The sequence below is a fragment of the Bubalus bubalis genome, chromosome 5, assembly GCF_019923935.1.
Source record: "Bubalus bubalis isolate 160015118507 breed Murrah chromosome 5, NDDB_SH_1, whole genome shotgun sequence".
Lineage (NCBI taxonomy): Eukaryota > Metazoa > Chordata > Mammalia > Artiodactyla > Bovidae > Bubalus > Bubalus bubalis.
In genome coordinates this window covers 126,802,865-126,824,330 of record NC_059161.1, presented here as the reverse complement: position 1 = coordinate 126,824,330, position 21,466 = coordinate 126,802,865, and the positions used below count along the sequence as shown (strand labels likewise).

The 21,466-nt window shown below is 56.4% G+C and overlaps 3 protein-coding genes across 3 annotated transcripts; 2 read left to right on the top strand and 1 right to left on the bottom strand.

The window, feature by feature from the left end:
• Nucleotides 1–3,204: 3,204 nt before the first annotated feature.
• On the bottom strand, nt 3,205–10,955 carry CABP4 (calcium binding protein 4). Its single transcript, XM_006072709.4, has 6 exons — nt 7,308–10,955; nt 6,882–6,912; nt 6,654–6,797; nt 5,171–5,280; nt 4,701–4,848; nt 3,205–4,586 (listed from the first exon to the last, which is right to left on the bottom strand). The coding sequence occupies exons 1-6, from the start codon at nt 7,683–7,685 to the stop codon at nt 4,558–4,560; spliced, it is 840 nt and encodes a 279-aa protein (XP_006072771.3). The 5' UTR covers nt 7,686–10,955; the 3' UTR covers nt 3,205–4,557.
• Nucleotides 8,497–11,576, top strand: GPR152 (G protein-coupled receptor 152). Its single transcript, XM_044943979.2, has 3 exons — nt 8,497–8,591; nt 9,562–9,582; nt 9,752–11,576. Exons 1-3 carry the CDS (start codon nt 8,497–8,499, stop codon nt 11,130–11,132), a joined length of 1,497 nt encoding a protein of 498 aa, XP_044799914.1. The 3' UTR covers nt 11,133–11,576.
• Nucleotides 11,577–15,862: 4,286 nt separating this feature from the next.
• CORO1B (coronin 1B) lies at nt 15,863–21,391 on the top strand. The gene is made up of 11 exons (XM_006072706.4): nt 15,863–16,017; nt 16,805–17,004; nt 17,414–17,536; nt 17,661–17,790; nt 17,974–18,155; nt 18,248–18,367; nt 19,034–19,138; nt 19,223–19,368; nt 19,625–19,682; nt 20,475–20,753; nt 20,910–21,391. Exons 2-11 carry the CDS (start codon nt 16,807–16,809, stop codon nt 21,033–21,035), a joined length of 1,467 nt encoding a protein of 488 aa, XP_006072768.4. The 5' UTR covers nt 15,863–16,017; nt 16,805–16,806; the 3' UTR covers nt 21,036–21,391.
• The last annotated feature ends 75 nt before the right edge of the window (nt 21,392–21,466 follow it).

Below are 21,466 nucleotides of genomic sequence, written 5' to 3'. Positions count from 1 at the left end.
TACATTTCAATAGATAGAACAAACACAGGGAAAAAAAAAAAAGAAAAGTTATAAAAACCAGTCATTGAAGGTGGGCAAATTAGCAATTAACGTCGAGTTGTTGCCATGCTCATCATTTTTGGTCACTTCACAGTCTTAAGTGATTCTCTTAGAAGCTTTTCTCTAACCAGAAGTGGTGATTCTCCATAAGACTGCCTCAGAGGTTTCCCTGGTGGTCCACTGGTCAAGAAGCCACCTTCTGGTGCAGGGGATGCGGATTGGATCAGGGAACTAAGACCCCACATGCTGCGGGGCAACTATGCGGGTGTGTCACAACTGGACGGAAGGCCAGGCCGCGCAGGAAGGAGCCTCTGTGCTACAACTAAGACCGGCACAGCCAAAAATAATGTTTTAAAAAAAAGACCATTTCAGGGATCTGCAAGCTATACCTCACAGGCCCAATATAGCCCCCAACTACGAATGGTTTTCACATTTTTGTAATGGCTGGGAAAACAGCCAAAGGATAATAAGCTTTTGTGACACAAAGAAGTTTATGAAATTCAAATTTTGGTGTCAGTAAGTTGCGTTCAATTTATTATTATTTGTCAAATTCCCTACACAGCCACACTTGTATATTGACTTAGGCTGCTCAGCCATACAAACTACTATAAAGAGCAACGGAAATCATATGGTCCGCAAAGCCTAAACTCTACTATCTGGCCCTTCATGGAAGAAGGATGCCAACACTTGGTTCATATGAACATGTCGACAGAACACTGAATCGCAAGGTTTAAAGTTTTAATGTGACCAGTGTGCTTGATCTTTGCTAGTTAGTTTATGTAATCCAAGTTGGACTGACAGCAACACCATCCTCAGGAAATAATGAATCTCCAAACTCTAAATATGATTTCTTTTTAGTTGGAAAGTGCATTAATAGTTGCACGCAGCTTAAGAACATTAGATTTCCTTAGTGAATTGTAATTCCATTCACCCCTGACGCTTTTACCCCCCATAGTCCACTTTGTAGTCACACTAGCTTTCTTTTGGTTAATTCTCTCCTTGTCAATCTTTTTTCCAAGCTGTCAGTTTCAGCCTTTCAGTTGGCATTATGCTTTGAATGTGTCTCTTATATGTGCACTCAGCTATGGGGAAGAGCCTGGGTATCTGCCTATTGAGATCTGCTCTCTGCCCTTGTAGTAGAAGAACCTCTGGTTTCTAGCTGGGTACAAGGTCCCCCAAAATAAAGACTGCATTTCCCAGCATCCTTTGCAACCAGCTGTCCCAGGTGCAGAGCCCTGGGGGTGTAAGTGCTTCAGGCTGATTGCTCCCTTTCTTGTTTCTGCTCCCATTCTGTCAGGTGGGAAACCAACAAATGTGGCTACACCCTCAGAATGGCAGAGCAGCCAGCAGAAGCAGTGCCTGAGGGCCTGAGGGCCATACAGCTGGATTTCAACTAAGACTCTTCCTGGGAGGGAAATAAATGTCCATCCAGTTTAAGGCATTGTTATTTGGGGTCTCCATCACTTACAGTCTAATACTTACTAGTCTAATACTGATGTTTCCTTCTGGGACTGAAACTCCAACTTTTAACCAAAAAAAAAAAAACATAACTTGCTTATACTTATTGTAATTTTTTAAAGAATTATTTCTACCTTCTGTTTTAATGTTTTCTGTAGATTTTTCTTTGCTTTTTTTCCCCTCTTTCCCAGACTTCTACTAGCTTAGTCAAGAATTCTTCACTTTCTCCATTTTCCTCCTCTATTGATTAAACTGTTAAGAACGGAACATTCAACCTCTATTTCTGTTATATTGGTGGTTACCCTTACATGATTAACAAAATCTCAATGAATCTTCCTACTTTAGGAAAAACAAGAAAAAGGTTTCAGCATATCTAAAATATTCTTTCCTATCTTCCATTTTATTTTTGTCTAATTTTTAGTCCCTCCTTGTTTTAAAATCCGCCAAATTATTTTTTTTATATAGTTAATGCTTCTTTAGAGCTACCAGTACGTTTACTGGTTTCTTTCCTGACTATTATTTAGTACACACTCTGCCTTGAATTTTCTTCTCACTGAAGCCATCCCTTCAACAAGAGTTTGTGGTTGGGAAACCCTTTCTGCCTTGTGTTGTTGAAAAAAGTTTATAGTTCATCTTCATTCTTGAATAAGATGAGCTAAGTGTAGGCTTCTCAGCAGGCACTTCTTTTTCTTCTGCACGCTGAACAATTTATTCTATTTTCCTCTTGCATCTACTGTTGTCAATGAAAAAAAAAGCCTTTGGAGAGTCTAGTTGCTAATCTTGGTAAGTAATCTGACTTCCCTCTTGAGTTGTTTACAAGATTTTCCTTTTGTATTCTGCAGTTTCACTGGGATGCATCTAGATATACATTTCCTTTTATTTATCCTCCGGCTCCAATGTGCTCCTTCAGTCTGGGCCCTTGTCTTTGCAGAAGTCTTTATGGAAAAATTTTAACCATCATCTCTTTGAATATTGCCTCATGCCCATTTTCTACATTTTCTTCTTCTGGGACTCCTAATGACTGTGGTTGTTGTTGTTCGGTAGCTAAGCCGTGTCTGACTCTGCAACCCCATGGACTGCACTTCCTCACCCCATGGACTGCACTTCCTCACCCCATGGACTGCACTTCCTCTCCTCCACACCAGACTTCCCTGTCCTTCACTGTCTCCTGGGGTTTGCTCAAACTCACGTCCACTGAGTTAGCAACACCATCCAAATATCTCATCTTCTGTTACCCCCTTTTCCTCTTGCCCTCAATTTTTCCCAGCATCAGGGTCTTTTCCAGTGAGTCAACTCTTCACATCAGGTGGCCAAAGTATTGGAGCTTCAGCTACAGCATCAGTCCTTCCAATGAATATTCAGGGTTGATTTCCTTTAGGATCAACTGGTTTGATCTCCTTGTAGTCCAGGGGACTCTCAAGAGTCTTCTCCAACACCACAGTTCAAAAGCATCAATTCTTTGGCTCTCAGTCTTCTTTACGGTCCAGCTCTCACATTCGTACATGACGACTGGAAAGACCATAGCTTTGACCATACAGACTTTTGTCGGCAAAGTAATGTCTTTGCTTTTTAATACAATGTCTGGGTTTGTCATAGCTTTTCTTCCAAGGAGCAAGTGTCTTTTAATTTCATGACTGCAGTTACCATCCACAGTGATTTTGGAGCCCAAGAAAATAAAATCCGCCACTGTTTCCATTTTTGCCACATCTATTTGCCATGAAATGATGGGACTGGATGCCACAATCTTTGTTTTTTGAATGTTGAGTTTTAAGCCAGCTTGTTCACTCTACTCTTTCACCTAACTTTTAACTGTTCTTTAATATTTTCTGTCATTCATCCCTCCTATGGGAGATTTCTCAGATATAGCTTCCAGTTCATTAATCTTTTCTTAAATTGTGTCCAATCTGTTTAATTTATCCCTTGATTTTTTTTTTCATTCCAATGGCCATATCCTCATTTTTAGATGTTTTATTGGGTTATTTTTTTTAACCTTTCTATTCAGTTTTCATACTGTGCTGTTTCGGACGAGGGTCTCTCTTGTTTATTTTGCCTCAATTTTGTTTGTTTTTGTGCTTACTTCATGGTCTCTTAGCGTGTTTTCTGATTTCCACTTTGGAGCGCCGACTCTCCTATTTACCGCATCTGCTGTGTCTCCCTCACAGTGATTTGTTTCCTTATGTGATTTGTCACCCTTTGTCATGAGTTCATCTTCAGAAGTGACAGGGGTGTTTGGGTTTTTTTTTAAAGGGTATGTGCCCTGGGTTGAAAGAGTGTCTTTCTCAGCAGTTTTTTGTTTTTTTCCTATTTCTTCTGCTTTTCACACCACAGAGATAGACCACACTCCTGCTTGACATGCAGACCTGAGTTTCAGGTTCACCGGGGTAACTTTTTCCACTCAAGGTTGAACATCTGCACCTTGTCACTTTCTCAGGCTTGTGGGTAGCAGTATATTTTGGCCCCCTTTTCAAGAACAGGGTAGCCTGTTGAGACCCTGGAATGTACGGAGGTCATGTCCTGCTCCCCAGCCTCTTACAGGTCTCTCCTGGGTGTCTGAGCCCAGACTCCTGAACCTCTCCACCCCTGAAGCCCCCATAGCCTCTGATTCCTCCCACCACCCAGCTTTGGATTTTCTCTTTGTCTCTGGTACCTGGGATCATCCCTGTCTTTCAAGTTCAACTTAATTTTTTTTTTTTCCACGTATAAGGAATGAGAGGAGTCCAGCCACCTTTCTCAGTTCCCCATTTTACCAGAACCACCCCCTACACTGCCCCATCTCTGAATGCTGCTGATGGCAGGGAGCTCCCTACCTCCCAAGGGGCTGGAGAGAGTCAAACCTTGTCACACTAGGGAATGACGGGCGGTTGAGGGCAGGTTTCGTCCACGCCACTCGGATGGAAGGGAGGCCAGGATGAGGGTGGGCAGGTGACATCACAAGCCAGCTCTCCAGCCAGAGGTTGTCAGAGCAGAAGCCCGAGGGCTGCTGGGTCTCTTTCATCCTGGGGCTTCCCGGGGAGGACGTGCATCATGAACCTTGCTAGTGTGTCTGGGGCCAGAGGATCCTTAGTGGCGGGACAGCATCATCACGAACTCTGCAGGAGAGAAGGGGTGGGGCTTGAGCCGGTCCAGGTCAGCAATCCCAGGAGGCACTGGGCTCAGCCCGGGAGTCAGAGGGATCGGGCTTGGTCTGGGAGGAGGAGGCTCACCGTCAAAGTCCACAGTGCCATCCCCATTGAGATCCACTTCTTGGAGCATCTCATCCAGCTCAGGACCCACCAGTGGCTCCCCCAGCAGAGCGGGTGCTGCCTCCCGCAGCTCTGCCACCGTGATCCGCCCATCCCTGTCCCTGTCAAACTGCAAATCCGGCAGAACTCAGCCCTCCTACCCTCTTCCTTCGCCCGCCGCCACCTTGCCTGGACACCCCCACTTCCTCCATCCAAACCCTCCTCCTCCTCCCAGACTGAGGCCATGAACCCCCTGCCCCCAGGGAAGTCCTCCTGGGTAGACCCCCCAGCGGGGAGTGAACCAAACCCTCTCTGACCCCCTTCCCAGTCCTAGTCCCACCAGCTGCAGGGCTTGGGGCCTCCAGAGGCTGAGGCTCCCAGTCTCCCCTGAGGCCAGTAAGGATGCCACCCAGAACCCACCCACCCACCGGCCCCCCGGGGGGCCCCCACACCTCGCGGAAGGCAATTCGCAGCTCCCGCAGCCCCAGCATGTGCGCTGTCTCCTCCCTCAGCTTTGGGCCCATCATCTCCACGAATTCCTCAAAGTCCACGCGGCCACCCACTGCAGACCCAGGCAGAGGGTCACAGTGGTGAGGACTGGGGCCCAAGGAGGGACCCCAGCCCCTCACCTGCTCTGCGTCCAGGAAAGATACCAGCTTCCATGTCCCCAGGGGTAGGAGGCTGCAGCCTGGGGCTCTGCTGGGGGCAAGATGCTCCAGGGCTCTCAGTGAAGCACCAGATTTGGGGGACTGAGACCAGGCTGGGGAACAAGACAGCCCCGGGTTCAAAGCCTGGCTCTCCCACTGATGCTGTGACCTCAGATGACTCGCTGGACCTGCCTCCCCATTGGAGGACAGGGTGCTATTGCGATTGGAGTTCATGACTGTAAAGTGCCGGAACCCCACAGGTAGCAGTAAAAATACCTTAGAAGCATACACCAGTAGTCCCTGGATTCTAAGGGGCCATCAATTATAAAAAGCAACAATGGTCCATGAATAGCTTCAGGAGAAAGAAAGAGGCATGACACTAAATAGTCACATCAATTGTAAATCACATCACATTTTGAGAACTGCAAGGGGAAAAAAATTGCTGGTGTCTTGGGATGAAAGGAACCTGATATTTGATAAATCAGCTGTGGTGTTCGAGAATACTCTTGATAGTCCCTTGGACTGCAAGGAGATCCAACCAGTCAGGATATCAGTCCTGAATATTCGTTGGAAGGACTGATGCTGAAACTCCAATGCTTTGGCCACCTGATGCAAAGAGCTAATTCATTGGAAAAGACCCTGATGCTGGGAAAGATTAAAGGCGGGAGGAGAAGGGGACAACAGAGGATGAAATGGTTGGATGGCATCGCCGACGTGATGGACATGAGTTTGAATAAGCTCCAGGAGTTGGTGATGGACAAGGAAGCCTGGCGTGCTGCAGTTCATGGGGTCGCAAAGAGTCGGACACGACTGAGCAACTGAACTGAACTGATACTCACACAAGGGCTGCCCGTCAGACACTTAATCGCCAAGAGTGGCCAGGGTTCTGTCCCGCTCGGCCTCACCAACAAACCTTAAAAGACTTTTCAGGATGATCAAAGAGAGGCAGAGACAGCCCAGGTGGCTGGTACCAGCAGGGACCGTTTTATCTCAGTCAGAAACGGGGGTCCCCAATCTGAGTCCCGCGAGCCTCTCGTGGATCACCCGGCGCCTTCTTAGTCCCCCTACCCTCCGTGTCCTGGGGCCAATGTCATCAAACTGTCCTGGAAACTGCCACCCCACCCTCCTCACTCCACCATCACCCCTGTCTGAGTGCCAGAGCCACCGCCCAACACCCCTCGGTTCCGGGAACCTTGAGGCTGGGAAAGGACCCCTGCGGCAAAGGCAGGTGGCTCCGCCCACCCGCCCCGCCCCACCCCACCCCGGGGAGGCGGGGTCAAGCACTGACTCCGCATCTTGACGTGCTGGGAGACCTCGATGAGCTCCATCTCGGTGGGCATGTAGCCCAACGTCCGCATGCACTCGCCCAGGTCCCGGTAGCCGATATAACCGTCGTGGTCCGTGTCAAACTCCTCGAAGGCGGCCTGAAGCTCTGCAGGGGAGGGAGGTCAGGCTCAGGCAGCCAGCCAGGCTCTGGGACACCTCCCACCCGCCGCTCCCAGGGAGGGCCACTCACCATCCAGCTCCTCGGGGCCCAACTCTCGGTCCTGCAGGGGCATAGACCAGCATGTCCCCGGGGCCAGTCGGGGCTCTGACCAGCCTTCCTCCTCCAGCCCCGGGCCACGGTGGCCTGGGCAGGGCCCGTCCCACAAGGGCAGGAGAAGGCAGCTGAAGTCCCAGGATAAGAGTTGACCCCCTTCCTGCTCCTGGGGGCCCTGAGCTGCCACAGACCCTTGAGTTAGTGGTCTAGCTCTACCCATTGCCCAGGCTGCCCCCCAACTGCAGAAACTCTGTCCCCACAGTCCAGCTCTTGAGTCTGGAGCAGAAACTGGAGGAGGCCTGAGTATTAGGGGAAGGATGGGCTGAGTATTAGGGGAAGGGTGGGCCCATGAGTCCCAACCCCACCCCCAGGTGCCCCAACCCTGGCCCGGGCCCACCTGACCTTCCCGAAGATGCGGTTGAGCAGGGGCCCGTACGTCCTCTGAGCAGCATCATGCTGGGGGCCAGGACGGTGCCGGTGGGACTGGCGACGAGGGGCCGGCCCAGAGGCCGAGGGGACGGGCCCCTCCTGCCCTTCTCTGGTCCTGGAGGGGTTCTTGCTGCTCCCCGGGGCCTTGGGGCCCTGCATGGGGGTCTGCTCCCCAGAGCTGCCGGGGCCCTTCCGGGACCCTCGGAGCCCCTTCTCCCTCTTGCTGCTTCTCTTCCTTATCAAGGGGGGCCCCTCAGCGCCACTACTGGAAGCCAGGACCTCCACAGGGGGCTTCTGTGGTCTGGGGGCCGGGTCTGGGCCATGCCGCCCCCTCCCCTGCTCTTTGGCCATGTGGAGAGGGGTGACAGGGTTCAGAGAAGTGGCACCAGGGAGCAACCCTACTTCTCAGGACCCATAAAGCTGCTTATGCTCTGCCACCCCGAGGGCTGATGACCAGGGATCGGGCCCTGAGGGGGATTAGGGTAAGTGAGTCAGGCAGCCCAGGCCCTAATCCCGCACTCTGCCTGCGGGTGGCCAGATCAGCAGAGCAGATCAGTCAAGGGAACCATCCTCAGCAACACAGGTGCCAGGACAGAGTGGCCACAGTGAGCCTCGGACTACGGCTCTGCCACTCATGAGCTGGGAGACCCAGCAGACTCACCTCTCTAAGTCTCAGTTGCCTCATCTATAAAATGGGAGCAGTATTGCTGAAGCGTCAGAAAGCCCAGTTGTCTGACATGAGCAGGACTCAGCTACCAAAGGACATGGGGAAGCATCTCAGGCAGGAGGAAGAGTGTGCATAAAGGTGGGAGGTGGGGGAGAGGACAAGTGACCCCTCTGTGGGCGACCTCCTGACCGGAGCAGGGTGTGTGAAAGGAAGGAAGAGAGGCCAGATCATAGGGGCTTGGAATCACGGGTGATTGAGGGTCATGGGGGTGACATCAGAGGAGGCGCACCCTGGGGGACCCAGAGCCTGCTCTGAGCTGGAGGGGCCCAGGCCGAGGGCTTTCGGCCATCTGGCCCTGTCAAGGATAGGGGGGCCTGGCTGGTCACTTGGCCCCACTGGGCTGGGGTTAGGGTTTCCCCAGCGAGCAGCCCCATGAAAGATTGATGTCCTCTCAGCTTGGGTTTCATGCCAGCAGCCTGAGTGCCGCCGGGCACCATGCAGCAGGCCCCAGCGTGGGGCTATGTGGACGACTGGACCTCTGGGCAGGCAGACACCCCTGCTCCTTCCAGCCAGCGGCCTGCACCTCACAGGTAAGCCAGGCCTCGCCAGTTGGAGCCTCAGCGGGTGCCCTGGGCTCTGATCCAGTAAGGACTGGAGCTTGCAGAGTGGGGTCTGCCTGAGTAAGGGCCCTGGGGGTGGGGAGACCACAGGCTAAAGGTCAAATGGCTTGAGTTATGAGCCACAGGCAGGACCCAGGCTTTCCGGGACATCTGGTTTTTCCACCTCAGAGGGAGCCTCTCTCCCCCCACTAAGGGGGTAGGGTGAGGGCAGCAGGCTTCTTGGGACTCAGCCACCCTCATCCTCATCAGGTTGCTGAGCCCCTTACCCCCTTTTCTAATGAGTAACCCCAGGGGGAAAAGGGAGCCCCCCCCCCCGCCCCAGACTCCCTGTCCACTCTTGAGCCCAGGGGACCCTAAGCCTTTCCCTTTGGAATCTTTCTGTTTGTTTGTTTTGGCTGCACCACGTGGCTTGCAGAATCCTAGTCCCCCTACCAGGTACTGAACCCCTGTCCCCTGCAATGAAAGCGTAGATCTTTAACCATTGGACCACCAAGGAAGTCTGAATCTCAAAATCTTGAACCCAGGATACAGACAAAAAGGGAGCCTGCAATGCTTTGACCATTTGGGGTTGTTTTGTTTTGGCGGCACCATGCAGCTTGAGGGATCTCAGTCCCCCCACCAGGGACTGAACCCAGGCCCACAGCAGGGAAAAGCCAGGTCCTAATCAGTGGACCACTAGGGATTTCCCAAGTGGTTTTTAAACTGTGTTCCCTGGAGTTCTAAGGGTGCTCTCCCTCCTTTAACCTGAGCACACCCTTTTAGTTCACATAGGAGTTCTGCTATAGTATCTTATTGAAATGAATTTGAAAGCCTCTGGTTTGGTCTGCGTGGATGCAGCGGGATTCTGGGCAGCAAAATAACTAGAGTCCTGGTGCCCACATTCCTGTCTCAGACCATGCATAAGTCACCTTCCTCTGCACCTTTCTCTGCTTACCTGTAGAATGGATTGCAGGAAGACTAGGTAAGGTAATCTCTTTAAAGTCCCTGGCAAAGGTTAACCACCCCAAAGGTGATGATGATGGCCCAGAGAGGGACAGCGACTTTCACAGAGATGCTCAGCATCCTCTCTCTCCTTTTCAGTCATTCATGCCTTCATTGATTCACCAGGTGCCCACTCCATGTCCAGTAAGACACTGGGGACCCCAGATAGACACTGCTATGGAAGCCAGCCTGGGTGCCCCCGGCCGCTGGCCCCGCACAGAGCTCGACGATGAGGACTACCCGCAGGGCGGCTGGGACACGGTCTTCCTGGTGGCCCTGCTGCTCCTGGGGCTGCCAGCCAATGGGCTCATGGCGTGGCTGGCTGGCTCGCAGGCCCGGCAGGGCGCGGGCACGCGGCTTGCTCTGCTCCTGCTCAGCCTGGCTGTCTCTGACTTCCTGTTCCTGGCGGCAGCGGCCTTCCAGATCATGGAGATCCAGCATGGCGGGCACTGGCCGCTGGGGACGGCCGCCTGCCGCTTCTACTATTTCCTCTGGGGGGTGTCCTACTCCTCCGGCCTCTTCCTGCTGGCCACCCTCAGCCTGGACCGCTGCCTGCTGGCGCTGTGCCCTCGCTGGTACCCTGGGCGCCGCCCAGCCCGCCTGCCCCTCTGGGTCTGTGCTGGGGTCTGGGTGCTGGCCACCCTCTTCAGTGTGCCCTGGCTGGTCTTCCCCGAGGCGGCCGTCTGGTGGTATGACCTGGTCATCTGCCTGGACTTCTGGGACAGCGAGGAGCTGCCACTGCGGATGCTGGAGATCCTGGGGGGCTTCCTTCCTTTCCTCGTGCTGGTCGTCTGCCACGTGCTCACCCAGGCTGCCGCCTGCCGGCCCTGCCGCCGCCACCAGCCTGGGGCCCCGGCCTGCTGCGGCTTCGCCCGTGTGGCCAAGACCATTCTGTCAGCCTACGTGGTCCTGCGGCTGCCCTACCAGCTGGCGCAGCTGCTGTACCTGGCCTTCCTGTGGGACTTCTACCCCGGCTACCTGCTCTGGGAGGCCCTGGTCTACTCTGACTACCTGATCCTGCTCAACAGCTGTCTCAGTCCCTTCCTCTGCCTCCTGGCCAGCACCGACCTCCGGGCCCTGCTGCGCGCCATGCTCACCTCCTTTGCAGCCGCTCTCTGTGAGGAGAGGCCGGGCAGCTTCATGCCAGCTGACCCACAGACCCAGGTGGACTCTGGGGATCAGACGGTACCAGGGCCAGTGGCTGAGGCCGAGCCACAGGTGAACCCCACGGCCCAGCCACAAGTGAACCCCGAGGCCAAGCAACAGGCGAACTCCGCGGCCCAGCCACAGGAGGATGACGAGGGCCCACCCCAGCTGGATTCTGGGGCCCAGTCACAGGCAAGCCCCAAGGCCCAGCCCCCCAGGCCCACTACCAGCTCAGCCCCCAGTGCCTGTGAGGAAGCTTCCTCTACCCCAGCCATGGATTCCATCCTAGAGGCCCCCATGAACCCAGCCACGCCTGCTGCCTCTGAGGGAGAAGGCCCCAGCGGTGCTCCCCAAGAAGAGGCCCCGGGTGCGGGCCCCACGTGAGGGCTCGGGAAAGTCCAGGCCCGCCAGGACAGCAGAAAAGCCGGGGGAGACAGAGGAACCAGCCCGTCAGAGAGGAGGACGGGTACCGCGGGGGAAGTTCGCGTGGAAAACCCCTACCGAGTCCCTTGGGCCTGGCAGACGGGGCTTGGGGGACATGAACATGAAGCAGCCAAAATCCCGTAAGGTTTGTTGAATGTCACGTCCCTGGTCCCAGCAAGCTCTTGCAGACTTGGCCCCCACACGGTGGCCCAGCACCACCCCCCAAGCTACCACAGGTGATGGTGTCCTGTGGATTCGGCTCTCCGATGCCCTCCAGACCCCACGGACAGCCTCCTCCTCAGCCTCCGTCCTGCAGGAGAAAGACGGGCAGGGCTACTTCCCCAGGCTTGATCCGACCTTCCCTTGATCCTTCCCTCCCTGCCCTCCTCCCTATCCCGACCTCTCACCTGGATACAAGGAGCCCAGGAGGAAGTCCCTAAAGAGAAGGGAGGCATGCAGGAGCCATCGGGAGCCTGGGGCCTTAGCGGCCCACAAGCGGACTTGGCAGCCTTTTCCTCCAATCCCCTACCCCAACAGGCAGTGAGGCTGGGGCCAGACTTCCTTCAGCAAAGTGGTGAGCACAGAGGCAAGAGCGAACAAGACTGGATTCCAATCCAGCTCCGGGTGACTCTGGACAAGCCACTTCACCCTCCGAGCTCCTGTTGCATCTGGCATCGTGAGGATTAAATGAGAAGGTGTGTGAGGTGCTGGCAGGAACTGGCACACAGAAGGGGCTCAGTGAACAGATGCTTCGTAGATATCCAGGGATGCAGGGGCTGGGGATGATGGAAGGAGGGGGCACCTGGCCGGAGCACCTGGGATCCTGTGAGCTTCTGGGCAGATCAGCTGTGCCCATGACCAGCTCTGGGCTGCAGATGGCCAGGTGGCCTGAGAGAGCTTGGGGCCACCTCTGTGCCTTGGGCAGCTCCAGGGGACTTCAAGGTCTGCTACGTTTGAGGGTTCAGTGAGTGTTCACCTGCCCACCCCCCACCGCGGAGGAGGCACAGAGTGCCCTGGTCCTGCCTCTGCCTCAGCCCCTTCCACACTCTCAGCCCAGATGCAGAGATGGGAAGATGTCCCAGCAGAGAACTCTGGGACCAGTGGTTCCAGGGACAGCACAGGCCCCTTGGAGGTCACACGGTGTCTCCAAGCAGAGCCGGCCTCTTCCGTCTCCAGCTGCAGACCCTGCAAAAAAAACTAGGAAGTGCTGAAGGTCTATTTTCAGACTCCCCCACCCCACTTCCTTTTCATACACATTACTCTCTCCTGGCACTCACCCCACCCAGCTTTCTCTCAGTCCCTGGGGTTCTAAAACCATGAACTCTTTCTCCTTTCACCCCCCCCCAACCCCGCCCCGCCCCACACCCTTTCCCTTAAGCTCAGCACTGTGACCTTTAGAAGCTGAGGGGTGCTCTTACCAGTAGGTGTAAAGGATAATGACCTTTTAAGTGCTACCCTTCCCAGCAGTGCTTGCTACAAAGGCAGGCTGAAGTGGTTCAGTAAGATCTGGGTTCTGGTTCCCAGGCCTGTCTTTGCCTCAGTTTCCTCCTCTGTAAAATGGGGTGATAATGTTCCCTTTGCAAATTTGGCTGTTGTGATCGTTAGCCAAACCCAGGGATGGAAGCTAACCAGCAGCATAATCATAGTACTTCCTGGAATTCTGGCCACCGAAGCTGGTGGGAGAGAGATTTCTAGACAGGCACAAATTTGTTGAATTCATTCATTCAGCAAATATTTATCAAGCACTTGTCAAGTATTTTCCAGCCAGCCTTCCATTTTGAATGGGATTAGGGCATGGTCTCCAATGTCCCTCAGAGGTCGTTTGAATCCTGGTTTGCCACGATTCACCAGGGGTATGATCCTCAGCGAGGCTCTTGGCCTCTTTGAGACTCAGTTTCCTCATCTGTAAAATTAGGATCATAATAATGGTTCCATTTTCTCAGTGTTAATCCCTGTGAAGTTCAAAGATCCTTGCCTGGCACAGAGTAAGTGCTTAATAATTGTTAGCCGTTAGTTTGATTATGCCAGTGGGCCTCACTCACACCCAGGACAGTGCAGACCCACCAGAGCCCATGTGGCAGCATCCTGCCCACCAGGCATTGCCCCCACCACCACACAGCCTCCTCCTCCACTTTCCAAATGTTTTCACACTCCCCACCCAATTGGACTTGTACACTTCTTGAGGGCAGGGTCTGCACTATGGACCCTTGGCAGAGTACCCCTCCTCCTTCTCCCAGGTAGGGATCCTAAAGCCTTTCCATATGACAGGCAGATCAGGGATTAAATCCTCAGTGCCAGCCACCTGGCTTCAACTCTGGTCCATCCTCCTAACCCCACCTCTTGGAGAATCCCTCCTTCAAGGTCCCAAGAGGGACCCCCCCACTCATAATGGGTACTTGCTATCCAGGAGAAAGAGCAGCATCATGAAGGGTTTTGTGAGATAGAGGCGTTCTCCTGCTAGCCCACGAAGGAGGGTTTTGTACTGGAGGAAACATGCACCCCCAAGGCCAGAGGGGATGAGAGGAGGGCCTACCCTCCACAGTCCACAGCCCCTCCACCTCACGCCTAACACACTCAGTGGGCTGGGCTCCTGTGGCCCATTGGAAGACTCATGCCTCTACAGGTGAGAGACACACTTCCCTCTCCTTCATAGGGACCAGACATGGACTCTGAGAGCTGTAAATATGAACATTTTTCAATTATGCATTCAGAGCTGCTGTTCATTCATTCATTCAATGTACATTAATTGAACACAGACTGTGTGCTAGGTCTTGTTCTAGGTACTGGGGATCCAGAGAGAAACAAGGCCAAGTGTGGTCTTCAATTTGCTGACATCTTAGTGGGACGAGGCAGACAAACAGCAAATACACTGATAATTAGGGAATTCCCTGGCAGTCCAGTGGCTAGGACTCTCATTTTAACTGCTGACAGTGTGGATTTGATTCCTTATCAGGGAACTAAGATCCCACAAGCTTCTCAGTGCAGCCAAAAATAAAAAATAAATGAAACCAAATATATAATAGTTACATAATATAACACAATGTAGTGATTAAGAACATACAGGGGGAACAAGTAAGGACCAGAGAGTGATGGGTGAGGGGGATAGTCAGGGAGGGCCCTCAGAGAAGACATTTGAGCTGAGACCTGGAGGAAGTGAGGGATGGAGCCTTTTCAAGATGGGGGGTGAGGAGAATTTCCAGATGGAGGGAACAGGATGTGCCAAGGCCCTGGGGTGGGAAGGAAGGTGGTACTATTGCAGGGATAGGAGAGTCAATGTCACTGGACCACGTGCACAGGGAGGATGGAGGATGGTAACAGGTGGAAGAGGGGCAATGACCGTGGGGGTTGCATCAAGTGGTGAGGAAGGGCAGGGTGATGGGCCGGGGATCTGGTTTGGGCTTTAGTCAGGCCCCTGACTATTGCCTGGGGGGACATGATGGAGAAGGAAGTTTCGTGACTGCCTTCTCTCTTCCAAGCCTCCCACACTCTGTCCTGGGCTGGAAGGACTGGCCTGTCCTAGGAGATATGGAGCAGTGGGAAAGGCAAGGGCTTTGGCATCAAACAGAGACTGAATACCCGATTGGAGGATGCAGATCCTGCCTGTGGGACTTACAGGGACACCTAAGCCTCCCACTGCAAAAGCCCCTGATGCTGGGAAAGATTGAAGGCAGGAGGAGAAGGGGATGACAGAGGATGAGATGGTTGGATGGCATCACTGACTTAATGGATATGAGTTTGAGTAAACTGCGGGAGTTGGCAATGGACAGGGAGGCCTGGCGTGCTGCAGTCCACAGGATCACAAAGAGTCGGACACGACTGAGCGACTGAACTGAAGCCTCCCAGGGTGGGAGAGGGATGGGTAGATTGGGGAGGCCAGTCTCAAGAGCTGGCCAGGAGGAGGGAGGGGTCTGTGGCCAAACTTCCAGGCTTCGCAGGGAGGTGGTTGAGGAAAGCAGGGAAGGTGTGAGGGGTCTGCAGGTCATAGCACTATTTCTCTTTTTAGTAAGGAGGCTGGGCAGGACCCAAAGGTGTGCACCAGGAAGAATGGGAGGGCTGGGTCTTCCACCCGCCTCATAAAACACCGCTGTTTTATTTACATTGTACCAAGAGTAGGTACCTTTGTAACTTAAGAGGCACATGAATATATTGTCCTTCAGTCGCGAAGTCTTGTCCGACTCTGGCTTTGCCACCCAATGGACTGCAGCACGCCAGGCTTCCCTGTCCTTCACCATCTCCTGAGTTATCTCATGAATTTGCTCAAACTCATGTCCATTGAGTCGGTGATGCCATCCAATCGTCTCATCCTCTGTCGCCCCTCCTCCTCCTGCCCTCAATCTTTCCCAGCATCAGGGTATATTTTGGAGTCAAGGTGGACTCCATCGGGAAGTACTCACTGAGGTGGGGGACTGGGAGGGCGGGGCTGCACCCGACCCTGGCGACTCCCGAGGAGGCCGACAAGAGGAGCAAGAAGAGAAACCGGCAGTCTGCGGCCAGGCTGCACCACTGCGGCCCCATCTTCATCCCGGCCCCTGCCCCTCTGCCCTAGAGGGACCCGGAGGCCCGAGGGGCGGGGCTCGCCCAGGCCCCGCCCAGGCCCCGCCCAGGTGCCCCTGGAGTCCTCGGCCCCGCGCTCCTCGTGCTCCGGGCCACCAGGCTCCTGCCTGCAGCCTCCAGCTCCGCCCTTCCACGCGTGACCTCGGCCCCGCCCCCGTGAGCCCCGCCCCGCCCCCTGTCCCCCGCCTCTTGCTCCTCTGTCACTTCCTGATTCCCGCTTCCTGCTTCCCAGAGACTGGGATCCAGAGCCACCCGAGGACGAGGAAGGTGCTGCAGCCTCTCGGCGTCCCTGGTGAGCACGATGGATTGGGGCTGGGGGCGCGGGCGTAGGGGTTGGGCGGGACTTCGGGGGCAGATCGCGGGGAGCTGGGATAGGGGTCGCAAGTCCGAGGAGCATTCCCCCTCCGCGGTGCCCCACCGTCAGTCCCAACTCCCCTTGGCTGCTCAGTCTCCCCTCTGAGGAGCCAGAATCCTTGAAGTTAGACTCCTGCCTCACCTTGGACCCCATTCCGAGCTGAGCTCGGAGGCTCGGTGGCTGGGAGCGGCGCCCTGACACCGCCCAGTCCTGCCAGACCCCCTGGACCTGCATGGGGCTACCTGCACATTCCTGCAGGCACTGCACATTCCGTGGGACCCAGCACTGTGGCCTAACGCAGCGCCCTAGCGAGATCATTCCTGCCCCCTCTGTCTGTCCTCCCCATCACCCTGCTACCAAATCCTGGGGAGAAAGGGCCCTGCTGGCGACTGAGACCCACTAAGAAGCTAGGCTTGCACTGGCTGGGCACCTCCCACCTCCCCCACACATATCAGAGCCTGGGAGAGTCCCCCAAAACCCCTCAGGTCTCAGCAGTGGCTTTGCTGGAGGTCAATGCATTTCTACCTTCAGATCCCCATTGAAGAGAGGCAGCCAGACCTGCACTGTGACCCTATTTTGTTTGTAACCAGGGAAACTGAGAGCCGGGCCGGTTATAAGGACCAAATCGCAGGCTACATCCTCCCCACCGCCCCTTGTGCAGCCCTGGGAGGGTTAGGGATTGTCGGGTTGGGCAAAGGCTGACTTATGCTTCTCTACCCTGCAGTCATGTTTCGCAAAGTGGTCCGGCAGAGCAAATTCCGACATGTGTTTGGGCAGCCTGTCAAGAATGACCAGTGCTATGAGGACATCCGAGTGTCCCGTGTCACCTGGGACAGCACCTTCTGCGCCGTCAACCCCAAGTTCCTGGCAGTGATTGTGGAGGCCAGCGGGGGCGGTGCCTTCCTGGTGCTCCCCCTAAGCAAGGTGGGCCCTGTCGCAGCTGGGGAGAGACTGGAGGCAGCTTGTCACATCTGCCAAGTCTCCGCTCACTTCACAGCCCATAAAGTGCCCATCCCTACACTGCTGGGCAGGTGTTAGAATCCAGATTTACTGCCCAGGAGGTGCTAACACACATGGAGAAGGTGGTTTTTTTTTTTTTTAATTGCCAAGGAATCAGGGTCAGAGGCAACTTTTCCTGCTCACCCAGTGACACCTGTGAGGAGGAGGTGGGTCAGGAGCAGGCAGAGCGAGAGTCACACCTGGGCACCTGTGTTCCAGGCGGGACCATATCACCCTGTCATTCCCCATCCACGGAGGGGAGGACTCAGCTCTGGGAGGGACGGACCCTGAGCCTCCTGGGGCCCCCTTGACTGCCCCCCCCTCATGCCTGCAGACCGGTCGCATTGACAAGGCCTACCCGACAGTGTGTGGACACACAGGACCTGTCCTGGACATCGACTGGTGCCCCCACAATGACGAAGTCATCGCCAGCGGCTCAGAGGATTGCACGGTCATGGTGAGGCGTGGGACGGTGGCGGGCCGGGGGTCACAAGTATGATTCAAGGGTCCTGGCAGCGGGGCCGAGCATGGCCTTGCGCTGACCTCCCCGCTTCCCCCACCCCACCCCCACGCCCCGACAGGTGTGGCAGATCCCGGAGAACGGGCTGGTCTCCCCGCTGACAGAGCCGGTGGTGGTGCTGGAGGGGCACACCAAGAGAGTGGGCATCGTCACCTGGCACCCAACTGCCCGCAACGTGCTGCTTAGCGCAGGTCTGCACTGTGACCCCTGGCCCCGCCCCGTGACCCCTGGCCCCGCCCCATGGGCCCTGGCCCCGCCCCTCACCACACCCTCTCCCGGCCCCATCACACGTGAAAGCTGAGGCCCACGGAGGTCGAAACGCCGGCTCTGGTCCCCAGAGGGTGGTCAGAGCTAACGGCCCCCTCGCCCTGCAGGCTGCGACAACATGGTGCTCATCTGGAACGTGGGCACGGCGGAGGAGCTGTACCACCTGGACAGCCTGCACCCCGACCTCATCTACAATGTCAGCTGGAACCGCAACGGCAGCCTCTTCTGCACCGCGTGCAAGGACAAGAGCGTGCGCGTCATCGACCCCCGCCGGGGGACCCTGGTGGCGGTATGCGGCCCCAGAGGGTGAGGACGACCGAGGACTGGCCAAGGGGCTCTTCCGGTGCACCGCACAGACCAATCCCTCCGTCTCCTCCGCAGGAGCGGGAGAAGGCTCACGAGGGAGCCCGGCCCATGCGGGCCATCTTCCTGGCCGATGGCAAGGTGTTCACCACAGGCTTCAGCCGCATGAGCGAGCGGCAACTGGCGCTCTGGGATCCAGTGAGTGGCTGTGGCTGCCCTGAGGGGTGAACACAGGACAGGCTCCACCCTGGGCAAGCAGGGCAGAAGTCACCTGGAGAGTCTTGTCCCTCCCAGGTTGTCAGCCTGGCCCCTGAGGCACCCAGGACCCCAGCCCTGCCGGCCTCTTCTCTCCCTGTCCCTGCTCTCTGGCCTCCCCCACCTGCCTCCACATCTGCTGGCAGCAGCATTCTTGGCCCCTGAAAGGCCCCTGCCTCCTTTGCTTGTCTATTTCCACTCTGGCTATCCTTGGAGCCCCAGTGCAGAGGCCCCCTCCTCCAGGAAGCCTCCCAGCCCTTCCTCTGAAGTGCTCTGTCCCCCAACCTTATCCTGTAAGTGACCTCCAGGGGCCTCCACGGGTTAGTGCTACCCTGCAGCCTGGCTCCCAAAGTGTGGGGACTTGCTCAGCACCTGGTTGGTGGCCTGGGAGTCATCTGAAGGCCTGGAATCGGCAGGGGAAAATGGGACCGTGGAGTGGAGGGGCCAGCGAGGCCCAGTGGAGCACGTGTAGCTAGAGGGTGCGAGTGTTAGAGGCAGTGCCGGCTGGCGTGTGAGGCTGGTCGGGGCCAGTCTCGAAGCAGGGTTGGGATGGTGAGGGGAGGAAGCAGGTTCTGACCTGGCCCAATTGTCCCTCAACCCACGTGCCAGGAAAACTTCGGGGAGCCCATGGCCCTGCAGGAGTTGGACTCTAGCAACGGAGCTCTGTTGCCCTTCTACGACCCTGATACCAACGTGGTCTACGTCTGCGGCAAGGTGGGGCTGGGTAGGGCGGGGGTGGGGTGGTAGAGAAGACAGAGGTGGGCCCTGGTGCTGACCTCTGCCCCCGCCACCCTCCAGGGCGACTCCAGCATCCGGTACTTTGAAATCACAGACGAGCCCCCCTACATCCACTTCCTGAATACATTCACCAGCAAAGAGCCCCAGAGGGGCATGGGGAGCATGCCCAAGAGGGGTTTGGAGGTCAGCAAGTGCGAGATTGCCCGGTAAGAAGGGCTGCTGAGGAGGCCGGCTGAAGGGGGATGGGGTGGGGGTGGGAGCTGGACGCTAGGCACCCAGGGTGAAAGGTCAGATCACAGGAGGCTGCTCAGAAACAGGAACTGGCCCACAGAGGCTCCAGGGTTGAGGTCAGCCCATGGGAGGGCTCAGGGGAAGGACTGGATGCGGAGAGCAGAGGGAGCTGGGAGAGCTGGTAGAGGGGCAGGTTCCACCCATGGGTCCTCCCTCCACCCCCTTCCCCAGGTTCTACAAACTGCATGAGCGCAAGTGTGAGCCCATTGTCATGACTGTGCCAAGAAAGGTGAGGCCACCTTGTTCCCTGCTCACCTGCTCCCTTCTCTAGCAGACAGACCACACGGGGGTGACCGAGGTGAGGCCTGTGAGTGAGACATGGCTAGGTGCGAGTGTAATCAGTGGGCCGCATGGACGCCAGCGTGCCCTGCTGGGGCAAGAGACACAGGGTGAGCTGAGGCCTTGCTCTGGATGGACGCCGGGCAGCCTTGGAGGTCTGCCCTGTAGGAGGCATGGCAAGACCCACCTCCCGGCTGGGGTAGGGTCTCCATGAGGGCTGGGTAGTAAGCCAGGCGAAGGCACAGAGGTGGGAGCGGTGAGAGCCAGGGAGTCTGCGGCAGTGGAGGCTCCCAGGAGGCGAGGATTCAGCCATGCGTGGGTGGGCCTCGGGTCCCCAGCCGAGAGTCTTGAACGAGCTCTGTTTCTCTGCAGCCAGAGTTAACTGAGTTCCATGTAGCATGCCAAGCCCGTCCAGGGAGCGGGGCCTGCCCCAGAAGTTCACAGTCCACAGGGCGCAGACGTGGCTCCCCGAGTCCCACGAAGCCCATAGCTGGCCCCTGCTTGGGGAGGTGGGAGGAGTCTTCAGAGGGAGCTGTTGGTGGCGTCCAGAAGAGAAGTGAAAGGGCAGATTGGAGCTTTAGAAAGGTCACTAGGGGTCAGGCCATCGGAAGACGGGTTGACAGGCTGCCAGCCTGGAGGTCAGAAGAGTGGTGAGGAGGTGGCTGCTCAGGGTCCAGACGAGAGGACCCCGCAGGTGGGCCCCCAGCTGACCCGGGCCTCCCTCCGCCACCCCCCGGGGCAGTCGGACCTCTTCCAGGATGATCTGTATCCCGACACGGCCGGGCCCGAGGCGGCCCTGGAGGCAGAAGAGTGGGTGAGCGGCCGGGATGCCAGCCCCATCCTCATCTCCCTGCGGGAGGCCTACGTGCCCAGCAAACAGCGGGACCTGAAGGTCAACCGGCGCAACGTGTTGTCGGACAGCCGGCCCGCCGCAGCCCCTGGTACCTCCCGCCCGGGGCCCTCCATGCCTGCGGCCTCCACCAACATCGCCATGCCCAGTGGCAGCCTCGCTGGAGCTGGGGTATGTACCCCTCAGCTCAGAGTGGTGTTGCCCAGGTCTGCTGTGCCCACCTGAACCGTTCACTGCCCTCTCTGGGCCCCAGGCCCCTGCCCAGATGGTAGATTTGGGGAGGGCTGCAGCTCTGCAACGCTGGGCCCCTTGCTGGTGTCCCTGCAGGAAGCCAGGAAGCTGGAGGAGGTGATGCAGGAGCTGCAGACGCTGAGAGCGCTGGTCCAGGAGCAGGGTGAGCGCATTGGCCGCCTGGAGGAGCAGCTCAGCCGCATAGAGAATGGAGATGCCTAGGTCCCCGGTCCGCGGACGCTGCTCCCCATCACCTCCTCCCCCCCACCCCTTTCTCACTCAGCCTCTGTCACAGGGACTGCAGGCTGGCTGCCCCCCTGCCCCCTGCTGACCGTTTCTGGGGCAGGTTCGGAGGAGTAGGGCGGGGGCGGGGGGAGCCCTCCCGCGGGCCCAGGCTGGAGCCACCGCTAGGCTTTGGTCTTTGTTACTGTTGGAGGATTTTTGTACCAAGGAGCACTTATATTGTGAGGGACCACCTCTCCCGCCCCCCGCCAGCCCTCCTGCTCCCTCCTCTGAGGAAGCAGGAGGATTGGGCTCTATATTTTCATTCCAAATAAAATGCTCTTTCTAAAAAGCCAGGCTGGCCCTTCTGCTGCAAGGGTAGGGCTGGGAAAGGAAGTCTGGGCAGCTGGGGACACGGGACACCCCCAAGG